Source organism: Aulostomus chinensis, chromosome 13 (genome assembly GCF_037954235.1).
Source record: "Aulostomus chinensis isolate RoL2024-O1b breed Wild chromosome 13, RoL_Achi_v1.0, whole genome shotgun sequence".
In the NCBI taxonomy this organism is placed as follows: Eukaryota; Metazoa; Chordata; class Actinopteri; order Syngnathiformes; family Aulostomidae; genus Aulostomus; species Aulostomus chinensis.
The window spans coordinates 16,827,006-16,842,838 of NC_141332.1; the positions used below are offsets into that span (position 1 = coordinate 16,827,006).

At 39.5% G+C, this 15,833-nt stretch overlaps 1 protein-coding gene across 2 annotated transcripts in view; it reads right to left on the minus strand.

The window, feature by feature from the left end:
* pcdh11 (protocadherin 11) overlaps positions 1-15,833 on the minus strand; it is a 139,056-nt gene that overhangs the window by 74,320 nt on the left and 48,903 nt on the right. For both annotated transcript variants that reach the window (XM_086221701.1, XM_086221700.1), the window contains exon 4: positions 1,374-1,433. In XM_086221701.1, the coding sequence (XP_086077827.1) occupies positions 1,374-1,433 (60 nt within the window). The remainder of the gene's footprint in view (positions 1-1,373; positions 1,434-15,833) is intronic.

Consider the following 15,833-nt stretch of genomic DNA (forward strand, 5'->3'; position numbering starts at 1 on the left):
TGTTCCCCCATTACATCAGCCATGATCAGCTGAGTAAAGAAGGAAAGTGAGCACGTCAGAGAAAGAGGAATTGAGATGGAGAGGTGGAGGCCATAAATAACACAGCAGGCAGAAAGAGACATCCGTTAGCATTCCGTCCCAAACTGGACGATGTCATCAAGGGAGGGCTGCGATTTCGAATCTAGTGGCGAACAGCGTAGATAGGAATTCTCCTGTTTGTTCCAAACAGAAGTTGAGTGCCTTCCATCGTGATCTTCTGATCACACAGAGGGAACGTCTGTAGCCACCAAAGTTAGCTGCGCATTAGCGATGTAGAGGCTTTGAACTGTTAATGACAGGCTGTCAGACCGCTTTCTTCTTCTTTTTTTTTTTTTTTTTTTAGCCAAAGTCAGCTCACCCAATAAGCTGCTCCTCACCATACTGACCATTCATCCAGAAAAGGACACCGGCACTTTTGACACGTTTGGTGCTAAGTGAACAGAAATTGTGTGAATTTCACCCCATAACACATTATCACATTCGCAAGAGGCATGCAGCAGGAGTTGAGGGGGAAAGTGACTTCGCTCTGTGTGTCGAGATGACTTGAGACCATCAGAGTGAGGCAATGGTTGTGTATGGATCCGACTAATTATCAGTGAATAAATCTTCCCTTCCCGTCACATCAGATGAATGATGCATCACCACACACCAGAAAAGAGAAGCTTTCAAGTCATTTTTCTTCTTCTTCTTCTTTTTAGAATCACTGATAAACAAAGTAATTATTACAGCAAAGAGTCAGTAGTCTTGTATATTTCCAGGGATGTGACCATTTGTTGACTTAAAAGTAACTTTCAGCACATTTTCACATGAACGGGAAAAGTAGTCGTAAGTCATCTTTTCTTTTTCTTTTGTCTGTTTGATCCTGGATGAGTTTCCTATACAAAATATCATGAATGATCATGCCTTCAAAATAAAAGCATACTTGTCACATGAAACTCAAGTAATTACTGTTTGCCTCTGCCATATGCAGGCCTGCTTTGAGTTCTCTTTTTACAGAGCTTTTCAACCAGCAATGACATGTTGCGAGTGTCTTTGTATTTGATTATTGTTCCATCTTATTTTCTATGAACCAATACTGTTTTCTGTTTGCATGCAAAGGAGCTTGTGACTAAATCTCAAAACTGCATCAGACCTTTATATACTGGCACATCCTCCATAGCTCCACATTCAAGCTCTTTTGTTATTTACTTGAGTTCATTATGAAAAGGCTCTTGACTTGTAGCTTTAATGACACATAAACAACAAATACAAACATTTAATGCTTTGAATAATTTGTTGGGGAATTTTTGCTTGTTTTTTTTCATCCTTTGCTTTAAAAGTAATCTGAATCTTACCTTATGAGGACAAATGGGGGGCGGTGAGTTAAAAGACTTCTCGGGTGTCTGGCTCTGGTTCTACAAGAAAAAGACATTATCATCAGGGACATGTTCAGGGGCATTTCCAAGCAAACCTGTAGAGAGAGAAGTTGCAGAATGTCCACCCCCCCACCCCCCTTCCATAAGCATCTAAGTGACTCCAAATCAACAAACAGGTCTGCTTCCCCTCTAATCCAAGACCAAAGCTTTTGTTGACATATTTTAAATCTTTATCATGGCCACATTATCTTATCTTACTTTATGTAGTGATGGGTTTTGTTTCGCTTTCTAGTTTCCATCCCTTCACAAAGATTATAAATCCTTCTTCGTCATACAATTTCACTGAACATATGGTTCGACTTTTGCATACTCGCCTGGATGCTGAATGTGTGTGTGTGTTTTGTTTTTTTTGTTTTTTTTAGGTTAAATGATTATCACATTGTTAATACACCAATACATCACCCAGATACATAAAAACACCATTAAAAAGCAGACGCAAGGTAAGTCAACAAGCCAACAACAGATGGTCCTGCTGCTTGTGATTATGCAGAGATCCAAAGTATTTGCATATTCGCAATTCCATCATGAAAAAAAAAAATTAAAAAAGGAAGAAACTATCTTGAGCTGACCTAAGTGAGAATTTCAAGAGCAATGTCTGAGGAAAACTCAGCCGGAAATTTCGATGGGTGGGCAATGCAAATTTCTTTCGGAATCTACCAGGGGTCTCTTGAGACGCTGCCCCATTGATTTTCCAGAAAGGTGCTTTCACTTAGGTCCTCATATCCAACCATGTTCCTGCGGTTTGTGTGACGTTCTCTTACATTTGTAAAGGCTGCCTTATGGTATCACCAGGACAGATGAACTCTCATGTCTCTAACATATATATTTAATTGCATAGATGGAACACCTTACTAACCAAGCCAACTGAGCGAAAAAGAGAGAGAGAGAGAGAGAGAGAGAGAGAGAGAGAGAGAGAGAGAGAAAACAGGAAGAAACAGCCGGGCTTTCAGTGCAGCATAAACATCACGTTCATGAAATATAAATGATTAAATGGGCCTTGCTGGGACGATGGAATTAGTAGACAAAATTTTCCCCACAGAGTGAGCAGGCTATATCACCATGATATTATTTAATTGATGTGACAAATAAACATGACTTATTTTCTTAGGGGATAGAAGCAAGAAATGGTTGCTGCGTTATGCATGAATGTAGACGGTATGATTTCCAGTGAGGTAAATGGCATGACTTTCATGCCATACAAAACCTCCATAACTATGACTTAGGTGTACGTTACTGCTTAAACTGGAGGAGAAAGAATAGGACAGCTCATGTCATTGTTAGCTTTACATAAGCAGACAACTGCCTGTGTTACTATGGTTGGACATACCTGAAAAATACATGCAGTTAACTTGGGGAAAGCTCTCAGCTGGCAAAAGCAATTCAGACATGTTATAGGATTTCCCATTGAAGTGATAAATTGTTATAAAGTGTATTTTGACTTTAAAGCACTTGCAAATATGTGTCTTCAGCTCATGAAGATGTTTTTTTTGTTTTGTTTTTTTCTATCACTGCACCCTCACTTCCTTCTAGAATGCAGAGAGAGCTAGCCATGCATATTTGGCTTGAGGCTAAATGCGCCACCAAATTCCAACGACACCAAAACTGTCCAAAAAAACATCCATTGACAAACTCTCAAGTGCATTGTTTGGTACAATCTACGTCTTCTTTATCCGTCTGTATGCTAAATAATCCACAAACACTTTGATTTGAGCTCAAAACAAACTAACTAAAAACAAGCTAGTTGGTTAAACTCAGCTGGTCACGCCAGGTGCTACTAGTGGTCACTCGCATTAGCTTCAAGCTAACCATATGTGTCGGGCTCTTTCTGACTTCTAAAGAAGTGATGCAGGGGGCAAAAAAATACATCTTCAAGAGCCTAAAACACCTGCGTACATACTTGAAAGGCAAAGTACACTTTAGGTGAAAGTATCGCTTTCAAGACAGAGAGATATGTTGAATTTTCTTCATCACACAATATATCCTCACGCATGGATCCCAAAGTGCAAAGTGTGGTTCTGAAATTAAATATTGTACAAACAATTCACTCATCTCTTTAACAACTGTTACTGACAAAATAGTAATTTTCCATATCCCTGTTAGCAATACATTTTAATACATCCAAAAACTGCACGTATTACTGCACAATAAGTGTTACACGTTAGTATGAAATTATGAGAAGGTAGAAGGTGGAGGTGCTAACTAAAGGATTGCGTTCAGAGAATCAATTATCAGCCACATGCTCTCATACCTGGAGCAGCCATAGTAGAACTGACAGCAAGAAAAACACAATGAATTCTAACACCAGTATTTCACACTCACATTTTCTTCACACTCAACACAGGTTAATTTCATTGAATTTCTTCTCCCGTGCCTCGTGATCGCAGTTTTGACATGATGACAGATGAGTCAACCGGTAGACTATGAATAATATAAATAAAAGCTGTGATCATTTAGAAAATTCATTTTTCTTTGAAACAGATGTTTACAATCAACAACAGACTTTACTTTAACAGTTGCGCCTTTATGAACTCAAGACTTTTGACATTTGAAAGGAGAGACTTGAGCCGCGCACCCATGCGACTTTTCCACCTGTGCTGCTTTTTATGAGTGTTATTTTATAACTGTGACGCGTGAAAAAAAAGCTAAAAGACAACAAAACGGAACAATTGTTTTGAGTGAAAGCTTAAGTTAAATGCTACACTCTTACTGTAGCATAGTTTGTGGGAAAAGGAGAGAAAATCTTCTGAAGAGATTTATGTAAAATAAAGATTGTAAGTATAGAGGCTATATTTAAAGCATGTGTTTTTAATGACGACTTGGATTATTACTATTTATGCTTATATAAATGCGGGGGCCTGTTCAAGCCTGATAGCAACCACTGATGAGCTAAATCCCTTTCTCTTTAGAACACATTAACACAAATGCATAGAAAGATCTCCTCTGACAATCAATGATTGTTTTCTCTCTCTCTCTCTCTCTTTCTCTCTCTCTCTCTTATTTTTCACCATCAAAATTATGGTTCACTCTCAGTGAGGAACAATACGTAACTTTTCAGTCACGGCCTTCTTTCCTTTGCCCCACCCCCCACACCCCCGTTTGAAAATGTCAACGTTATTATGGATCATTCCTTTCTTATCAGTTCAAACAATAATCATGCAGTTTCCAGTGCAAATAGCTCGTGTGTTACCGGAACCTCAGATGGGATCATGTTCTCATTGGAGAGAGAAATAACTGGAAAAATGGAGTAAAATAGCAACAGTCATTTTTCAACTCACCTTTGGTCTAGAACATTTTACACCAGATAGGGAAACACTATTGACAAGCCTTGCAACCGAGGGCCTTGAATTACACCACATATTGATGTTTTTGTCTTTTCGGAGCGCCTGGGTCGGTTATTGTAATTTGATGAGGCCCAGAGAGCATAAAGCTCTGATATATAACAAAACTTATTTTCTGAGAAAACGGAAAGATAACTGGAACATGATCAGTTTTGTCTGATGTCTTGGAGACATACTGATTTTGCAGGGATACTTTCAGTTTTACCTGAGATTCTTTTCTTTCTGTGTCATTCCATGTTATAAACCGTTCCATAGCTTAATTATGTCCAGTAAAATATACAATTAGGTGGCAATTTCTTAGACTACCAGGAAACAATCCATCTTGCTTAAAAGCAATATTAGTCTTAACCTTGTTTAACTTGTCCTGCCGCTATGTGCCAGATGCGATATATAGTAGTCTGGTCACATTCAAGCCAACCTCCCCAACACACCCCATGAAAAAAACAAAAACCCTATTCATTGCTGAGTGGACAGGGACTTGTCACACATTTGTGTTTCACCCTCCGCTCTCTTTACACAAGAGATTTTAGTCTTCCAGTCTCTCTCATATTTCTTCTTACATTCAGCTACATTTAGATCTGCCCCCCCCCCCCCCCATACCATTACCAACCCCCCCCCCCCACGATAAAATATACTCTCACTAGGATTAAAGGAGCAATGTAGTTCAAGGATTATCAAATCAAATGCCTTTGATCATGTGACTACCATGTTTTGATCTGCAGCGCCAAATATATTCTCTCTCTCCCTTTCTCTTTCTTTCTCTCTCTCCTTTTTTATTTGTGTGTCTCCCCCTCTCCATGGATTTCCTCTTGTTTGTTGGTTCGACTCAGTGTGAGAAGAGCTCTTGACAGGTGGTGAAAGTGGAGATTGTAACAGGAGAAGACATATATTTGCGATACGAAGGAGAGCATGCTCACTCTGCTTATCAGAGTATTCCACACACACACACAAGCACACACACTCTCTCTCTCTCTCACACACACACACACACACACACACACATAAGCGAGTGCTATGTAAGGCATGGCTTTGTTTTTCTGTTGTTTGGGGGGGGTTTACGAGACAAGAGGAGTTTACACAGAAATTGTTTTTATGAACTTTTCCTCAGTTCACGTTGAATTACATATGAGCTCATGTTTTATCTGTTTTGAAGTGATGATTTGAATGAGAAGCACAGCCATGGTGAGATAGATTCTTTGCCTTTGAAAGGAGGAAGAGAGCGAGAGAGAGAGAGAGAGAGAAAGAGACAGATTTTCCATGCCTCAGCCTCACTCTGCACCCCTCCCCACTGATGTTGATTAGCCATTTCTGAGCCTTGGGCTAATTTGTAGTATTCCAATTGCATATAATTATTATTATTATCATTATCATTATTTAGGAACTGACTTGGACATGCAATGAAAAGACACACGCAATATGTGCAACACTTGTATCGCTAAGCAATACCTTTTCCATGTTGCCCAGACAAAAATCCTATAATTGTGAGCCAGGGGATCCGTGGCTCGAATTAAGTCAACGTACCTCAAAAAACTATTCTTTATCCTCATTGTGCAATCACCCCCTATTAATGTCATCGCCAGACAAAAACGGGACATATCAAAACAATTACTTTGATGTGGCTTCAAGCAACACAAAATTTTCAACGTGAATGGCACTCGAACCTTGGATCATTATAAGGCGTGCTTTCGGGCAACAAAAAAAAAAAAAAAAAAAGCCCATCAAAAAGTGATTGAATATCATTTTAATGGGTAAAAACCTACAAGGCTTTCATACTGTCTACCTGCCATGTTATTAGATAGACCATGTCAGTCAAGCTAAAGAACACAGAAATAGCGTACAGACAGGCTGACAAGACGTAAGCATCCTGCCTTCAATCTTCCTCCCAGCTTGGCATGTTTATCTAGTCTTCCATGTGAGCTTAGTGCAGCACTGTGCATATGCATACAGAGTGATGAGGGTTCAGAAACTAGTGCCTGAAGGAAGCTGCACATATAGCACAAGCTCTTTGAAACCGTGCCAGGGTGGGCCTCATTTGCAAAGCAATTTGACAACAAAAGTAAAATACAACTTTAAACCAAATTCGAGTTATGCCAACTGGTATGGCTATCCATGTTTGCTGAGAGAGGGGATTCAAGAGGGTAACAATGTTTCTCACGTGTGTGCTCCTGACATGGCTTATTTGCAGACCTTAGCATTGCACCAGTGCAATGTCATGATTGCTTTGGCAAGGGAAGAGGACCTAATTTACATGAGAGGGAGTCCTAGAGGCACACAGGAGCTTGCTTTTGACCAAGGTGCCAACAAGCCTCCGGAAAAAACAATGTAATTACAACCTACAAACGTGTTGTGTTCAGAAATGAACTTGTGTTTAATACAACAGGACCACATGCTAGTAAATCAGTCAGTCTTCCAAACAGGCGTGACTGTAACATGTCTCTTTGCTGAAACCTTTTGGGTTTATTGTTTTTAACGGCGGAATTAATTTCTTGATCATGTTTATATGCTTGAACAAAAAAGCCAGATTTCCGTGAAACAATCCTAAAACAACAGGAATGACCTTCTAACGGGCCACAACTTCAGGAGCACAAGCACAACCAGTTTATGATCACAATTAGTGAAATCTAACAAGAGCAGCGCAACTTAGCGTAGCGTATAGACACACCTGAAGGTTCGGGACGTGGACACGAGACATATAATTATAGGCATGAGCGGTCTCAGGACGCATCATAGCAACATAGATTCCAGGTCAACTTTGATGTCCTCCAGAAAATTAATGGCTTGGCAACTGATATGTTCAGAAAACACCTTCCTCTGACATTCAAATAAAGTTACACAAGAGGAAAGTATAACCTCCTCCTTTCCTGTTACAAATTGGCCACAAGTATATTATATCACATTATAAACTCCATATAATTTTCTTGCACCCTGCAAGGTTAACTTCCATTCGCAGTAAGATCAGTCGCAACGATGATCAAGACACTTTTGTTTGTACCCCTTTAATAAATCCCAGCGCTAGTTCTTTAATACCAGAAGGAGTAAAAGGGTCCAATAAGAATAAATAATTTCACTCTCTAAAAGTAGACTGGATTCCCAACAGTAAGCAACCATAAATCACCAGAATGCATCCACTGGAGGTTTAGTGTTTCCTTTTTCGATCACTGCAACCCTGAACAGTTTCTGGTTCCATAGATTGTTTTGCTTCTCCGAAGAAGATTTCAGACTATATGGATTTTGTGATGTCCACGAAGATAATGCCATTTTTATTGTAAGGCAAACACTACAATTTTGCATAAGCAGAGTTCATTTTCAGACACTCGATACACCAGAAAGGAAAAATAAACAAACAAAAAAAAAACAGGGCATAAATTAATATATCAGGTTGATACCGTTTGAAAGTGAGTAAAATGCCAGCCTCGACAACTGTGTCCATCAAAGTTTACCCATCAGGCAGCAGAGTGTCGATTTCTTTTTAAGCCAAAGGTCCTCACCTCGTCAGCAAACTTTAGGATCAAGCTCTGTGTTACACTTCTATTTGAAACAGCTTTATTAGTTCGATGTTTATTACTCGCTGTAACCACTGAGAGAGCGAAATATTTGGAAATGATCAGTTTGCCAATCATGCGATCACTTGGTAATCATATTTGCATGGTATAATGACATGAACGTCAACTATTTGAATCACTTGATTCACACAACAAGAGAAACATCCTTTGAGTAAGTTGGACGTACAGAGATTGTGTATTTAGCGTGTTGTGACCACTGCAACTCTGTCAGTATCTAATATGACTTAGACAAACTCTACAAATCATTGTCACTGAGTTTGGAGGCCCTTTTTTTTTATTTACAAATTGAGGCCATGAGACAAGAGACTGTAAGTAAAGCTCTCTAATCCAGTAATATTTTTGGGTGACTTTCTAAGATAAATACTTTGGCATTGTCTTGATGAGAGAGCCTCGCCTCATTTAAGTGTCTTTGGGATCCAGATCAATCCACATGGCGGGAGTCAGATTTGTACACTTGACCATATAATGTGGCACGCTTGTCACAACCCGGAATGCATTTCTCTCTTCAAAGTATATTTCTTGGCCTGCTCTCGTCACTCACTCCCTCTAACCAATTTGTCATTCTAAGCCTAGCCTCTCTGCTGCCAGTGCCTGGATGATAGCAGTGGGCCTCTCTGATCCAGTCAGTGGCGAGGGAGCAGGCCAAGTGTTACGCGAGCCACCCTGGGACAACAAGCAGGCGCTTATGCCGGCTGATGCACGCCTACATGGCAGAGAGGAACTGGCATTGCGGCTGCTTTCAATTCGACATAGAATGGAGCTCATCTACTTTGTGAGGAAATTTGCTTTGTGCTTGTGCGTTGCATTTGTGTTTGTTTGTGTGTTTTGTGCGTACGTGTCAAGATCATGCACATGTGTGTCAGAAAGATTAAAGTCCCTTTTGTACAGGCTGTTAAAGGCGGGAATGTTGCTCCGTTATTCTGCTTTGCTGTTCTGAATAAAGCGTATGAGCACGGATAAAGTGAAAGGGAGAACGAGGAGGGAGGGAGGGGGCATGGTTGTCCCGCCGTTGAGCCGACAGCGGCGGAGCTCAATTGACAGAGTAAAAAGAAGAATCAACCTGACAGGACAGTGACATTTTGATGACGCATTATGTGGGCGACCATGGGATCTTGAAGCCTCAGATGAAACAATTAGCACCTCTTTTTTAAAAAAAAAAAGAGAGGGAACAAATGCTTGTCATTTGAAAGACAACTGAGTAGTTTTAAAACACTTTGCACCCTTTCTTTCAGTCCAAAGGTGTACCAATACTTGAGAAAACAATTGTACCTTTGAGGGAGCATTCTTCAAAAGTGTATGTGTAAGTACACAACCTTTCTTGTACCTTCACTGTTGAGCATGTGACCTAAATGAACGAAAACACTACTGCCAAAAAAATGCGGTTGGGAGCCCACTGGCCTGAGAGCTGAGAACAAGATCAACCGCTACATAAGAGGGAGGCCAAAGCATGATCCACTGATAGAGATAGTTGGCAAAAAAAAGAGCTGCTTCACTTTGGACACGGTGTAGGTGACAAGTAAACTAAACCTTCAAACTGCTCAACAAATCCAGTGGCAGGTTTTGAAAAAGGCAGCTCTGAGGCAGCTGTACATTCCTGCATCTCCTTACGTAGCAGCGGTACTGAGGTGCTCGCAGCTCCGACGATTGAAGTTACGAAATGTGACGTTTGTTTGCGAATACTCATGAAAGTAGTTTCATCCTTTATAAACTCTGGCCACACAAAGCAATCTGGCCCACTTGTCTAAATGTAAATGTAACAAATCCAGTATTACAACATGAAAATAAACTCTTTTCATGAACTCTTTTCCTTCCTAAATGGGTAATGAAAATCAAACATACTTTTTCCTCGACACCGCTCTTTTGTCCATTTGCTCTGCCTTATATCAGGCTTTATGAATAATTATTTGACATTTAGGAACTCTCCTTTGGTGTTCAATTTGAAAGTTCAGTTCTTGTTGTTTTTTTTCTTTATGGACATCACTCTTTGGAAAGCAGCACACCCCTCAGCTCTCATTCACAATCACGCTTACATTAGTCTCATGAAAATTGTATAGAAATGCAAAAAAAGTCAGACAAGGGCAGCAAAACTTGAACGCCTTGAACGGGCATAATTACTTTATGGATCACTTGGTGACCGTGTTCTTTTGCACCTTTATTAACAATTCAGTCAGGCTGAGGCAGATCAGGTTACGTACTGTACTGTTCCATTCTGCTCTCTGTTAATTTTTCCTCAACACTACAACAGGCAACAATCGTCTGATTCAAAAGTGCTCGAAATATTTTGTTGATTGCTTCTCCGGGGACTCTTTTACCAAGTTCAAATGAAAGCTTCACCGCCATTGATTGAACGGTGGTTATTTCGATAGCAACACTGGTGCACTCTTGGTATTCATAATTCAAACATGGATGCTATAGTACATCCCCCTGGACATCAATACTGTTGTGTTACACATCACACCTCTGATTCCAGCATGCTGGCGAGATATCTGAAAATCTCACTCTGGTGCCGTACGATTGTTTGGTTTCAAATAAAAAAAAAAAAGACAAATATATTCTCATAAATAGTCATTTAATAGCTTAGGAAAGTGTGTGTATGTGTGTGTGTGTATATATATATATGCATGTATAATAATAATAACTGGGCATAATATATAAGATATAATAGTATACAGCAGGAAGTCAATGGATGATTAGCAGTTAAGTAGTGGAGAAGAGGGAGGATATGATATCTTTAGACTTCCTCCTCCATTCCTTTCAGACATCTTGAGTTTGTTTTGTTTACTTTATGTCTTTTATTTCTCGTTCATTCAATAGTTTTCCACATTTGAAATAAAGACTCATTTCATAAACACAAAGAGTGAAGATTACAGTCTGAAAAATAAAACCCTAATGAGGGGTCTTCTTAACGACAGTGTTGCTAATAAGTACTTCGTATTTAGAACAGGCTCAGGAGACCGGAGAGTAGTGTTAGATAGTATATGAATTCATACACTGTGCAACACTTCTCTCCAGTACTACTATATACATATGAATTCATATGTTGTAGTTTGATTTAATACAATGTGATCCACGGTGTCTCTGTTCATCTGCTTTAGAATCAGTCTAGGAATACTGTCTTCCACTTAAAACCAAGAGGCAACATAACACTGTCTTTGCAATTCATTCTTCCTGATTTAAACAACCATTAAAACCCTAATTCGAATGCTTGGATGCCACTTTGCTGTTAAGCATATCAGAAACAGTCAACCAATTTACCACCGCAGTTTTCTCTCTTTTCTCTCTCTCTCTCACTCTCTCTCTCTCTAGTTGGGTGAGCAGAGTGTTAAGTGTATTCAAAATTACATTAGCTGCACATTGTTATTGACTGCTTCTCACAGCCAGGCAAAACTTTACTTTGATAACTGAAAATAAACACCATCTCATCAAGTCAAGTGCATGAGCTGTGCATTGTGGCAAATCATCATCATTTTATTACCTTCAATACATTTTGATTTAGGTAATTCAAAACAGTAGATTTCCAGACACAAAGAGTGTTAACACTATTTGAAAGTAAAATTGGCAAACGTATGCTAATCATCCCGTGTTTGTCAAATTACAGAGAAGCTGCTCTGTTTTGATGAGCTGTTCTCCTCTCAGCAGCGGCGCTCAAAAATCGACCTATCAGACCCCATTGTTTCATGTGTCAGCCTCTTGCAACCATGTTTAGGATTAAACCATGCATAGCTAATGCATTTTCACACAGTACATGTATTTATCAGTACGTACACTGTCACCTACTCTTCTGCACCCAACAATCAGCTTCCCGAAAATAGACCCCGTCACTTGTCTGCGAACCGAGACGTGGTGCAGCTTGTTGAATGCATAACTCCCTAGCAACCATAGCTTTCTTTTTTAAACATCGATACCCATCTCACAATGCTACAGGAGCCTTTTATCTGTCTGAACGTGATTTAGCGTTTGATTGGGAATGAATCTGTAATGCTCCAATCAGTTTCACTTGTATGAGCACAGTTAACATGTGTGTGACTGCTCCTTGAGCTCTGATGGCAGAGACATGGGCGATTAAGGCCAGAGCCCAATCAAACCAGCTGTGTGCCATTCCCCTTCTCATGGTACAGGCTGTGCCCGGCACATGCTCCTCACCACTAACAGGCAGGGAGGCCTCCACCAAACTCCCAGTCTGGGGAGTTACGGCCACACATAAACAGGGCATGTGGGCAGATTGGGGTTTTAGCTATACAATCATTTTTTTTTTTTTTTTTTAGTGGGAGAGCTGCTATGCAAGCAGAAATAATCTCATTGGATGTGTTAAAACCTCAGAGGAGAATTTTTTTTTTCTTTTTTCAAGCCAAGCAGCAGGAGGCGGCTGGAGCCCAATGTAAAAGACAGGAGATAACTATTATGAATGCCAGAGCTCTTCCTCAGTAAAAGAATGCAATTATTACATGCTGAAGATGCGCTATCTGTAAATTCATTCATTCATCCATCAGTTGCTTTCCTCCAAAAGCACATTTTGCCATTTATTTACAATCTACTTCATTCATTCAAAACGTTACAATTAGCTTTATGCGGCTTCAGAATGGCTACTTCCTATTAGCCCTATGATAACATACATGTGGATTAATAAATAACTCATGCAGCTTTTTGAGACTTCCCAAATGTTCCAATTCTGACAGTAAAAATGCATGAATTTGCAGCAGAGATGTCAGCATAAATCAACACTGCAATGTTTTCCTGGCACGGCCAGAAAGTGTTATCGGCACTGTAGCTTTAATAAACCAATATTGGTCCTTATTTGATAACTTAATTAGATAGGAAAGACTCATCCTATATTTAAACATCCAAATAGAAAAAGTTTAATCGTAAATGTAAAAAAAAAAAACTGTATTAAATCGTGTATTAACACAACCAATCCAATGCTAGCTTGCCTGTCTTTTCTCTGACTGGCTTCATCTTTGCAGTGAAATAATGAAAAAGCTCTGCTGTGTACGTTTCTCCATTTAGTTTTGAAAGATACCTTTGGAAAAACCCTCTGATCCCTGATACACCACTTTCTTTTGGAGAGAAGTAAACTCAAAGAGTAGAAGTGGCTTTGGGAGTGTAAGAAAAAGAAAAGAAAAGCAATTGCCGGAGTAATTTAGAATGAAATACCGTCTTAAGACATGATCAATAACTTGTGTTGTACAGGGACCCAACAGCTGTTCAAGCTGTCCTGTCAATCTACAAATTGAATAAGGAGCATTTTTTTTTCACTGAGGCCAGGTTGATATCGGTTGATTATGTAAATCAACCGCGTTAAAACAAAAATACCCACCACACCTTCAAATTATGTTCTCTATATCAAAGAAAGGCACATGTGAGACCTTGGAAACACCGATTAGAGCTATCGATGGCAGAGGCAGAGGTTATGACCACGGAATAGGGAGGATATTTGTGTCTCTCACTCAGTATTACCAGCATCTTTGGGAAAGGCTTTATAGATTTGAACAGAGGCAAAGGAAGGCTTTATCAGCAGCAACACAGAGAAACACATTATGGGAGCCGAACCCCAAAGGTCAATTGTGGCTGTGGGCAGTGCTTTGTAATGGTGTCCTCTCTGTTTATATTGCACTGAAGCCAAGTGACACATCTGAAAACAAGCAGTGACACCAATTTTGTAAAGGTTTTAGACAAAATTCAGTTGTTCAATGTACACGACAAAAAATGTCTGTCTTCAAAATAAAAGCTTGGATACTCAACAAACTTTCTCCACCGTGTCTCCAACAGATGGCTAAAGTGGTATTCCCCCCCCCCCCAAGCACCAATGGGATAACACATCTTGATGTTGAAGTACAAATACTTTAATAATAATAAAAAAAAAGCAATACAGAGCACAATATGTTCCGAGAGTGTTTTTTTTTTTTTTTTTTGGAAACCAGTTTCAAATGTGTTTCATCTATTTCAAGACATTTTCAGGTTTAATGAAGCCCAAATATGAAAGACATTTTCTTTTGGGAAACCTATGTAGGTGAACTCAAACCGCAAAAAACATCATTTTCAAATCTCAATTCCATGACATGCCGCCATTAAAACAGCCCATTGCCCTTGTTCGGGGGATGTAAACCTCTTCTTTCCAAGGACTTAATGTCTGTATTTTGTTTATTGTCAGGATCTGAATAATAGACTCCGTGACACTGTGTTATACTTTTTTTTTTTTTTTTTTTGCAGGGGCAACACTCACTGGTTGAGACAAATCCTTAATCCCTCACAAGATAATAATAACAATAATAATGTAATCCTTATTCCCAGATGGAACCGTTTTCCGAAAAGACAGTTTTTGGCCCCGCGGAGGTTCTATTTGAAAAAAAAAAAAAATATTAAAAGAAGAGCAATAGGGACTTACTTAAACACACAGCAATTAAAATAAGACACACTGCCCAGTCCTTCCAACTGTGTTAATCCTCTCTAATACACATGTAGCTATGTTAGCGTTCCTCGTTTTGCCGTATCTATTGTGTATCGATGTAAAGTAATACTCCTACTATTCCTCCAAGCGCTTTTCTTTAGAATACAGTGACTTCCTGTAATTAAAAATAACAACACATAGTAGCAACTTTATGGGAGGGTATGGTATACTGTAAGTGGCTGGAACACAAGCTGCAGCGCTACTGTTGAATAAATGCAGCACACATGAAAGATGATGAAGGATTTTTTTTTTTCCCCTGGACTTCACAAGAGTCTAAGAACAGACACACACTCTCTCACACAGAGAGACGCGTTTGCCAATGCAAAAAAAAAAAAAAAAATGCGAGCAAACACATGACTGAAGGTGTTTTTTTCCTTTCTAATGTAAAATTTCAAAAAAAGATAAATGCGAGAAACAGATGGAATCATATAGTTGACGAAATTAATGATGGTGAATAATCCCTTAATGCTACACCATGTTTGTGAGTGCCATGTCGCTAGTAACATATGGGCTTTTGAAAAAAATATTCCTTGTTATGCTAATCTGTTAAACTGTGATCAATATACCATAGATGTGTATCGCATGTTATTTTTGTTTAAAAAAAACCCCAGTATTTTCTTCTATTTTTCTTTTGTCTTTTACTCACTTCATCTTTCTTTTTTCTTTTTTCTTTTTTGAAAGGCAGTCTGTTTAAATCCAATACAGTTTCTCTCAGCATGAGGCAGTTCAAAGCCCTGCTCCGTGGTCAGGGCTGTCGATCCTCTCACCTACCTCCTGGTTGTTTAAGAGAGCAAAAGCACAGCAGTACAGTTTCTTAAACACACAGATGCACCTCAGCACGGACAGAGGGAAGGCTGTTTGGCAAAAGAGTCGGCTTCTCTCCCTCTTCCCTCTCTTTCTCCACTCCTCGCCGTGGACTCTCTGGCTCCTCTCATTACCCACCCTCTTCCACAGACCTCTATATGCCCAGATACTCTCCTCTCTCTCTCTCTTTCAATATCCATACACTCTCTCAGCTAACAGTGCAGCCCCC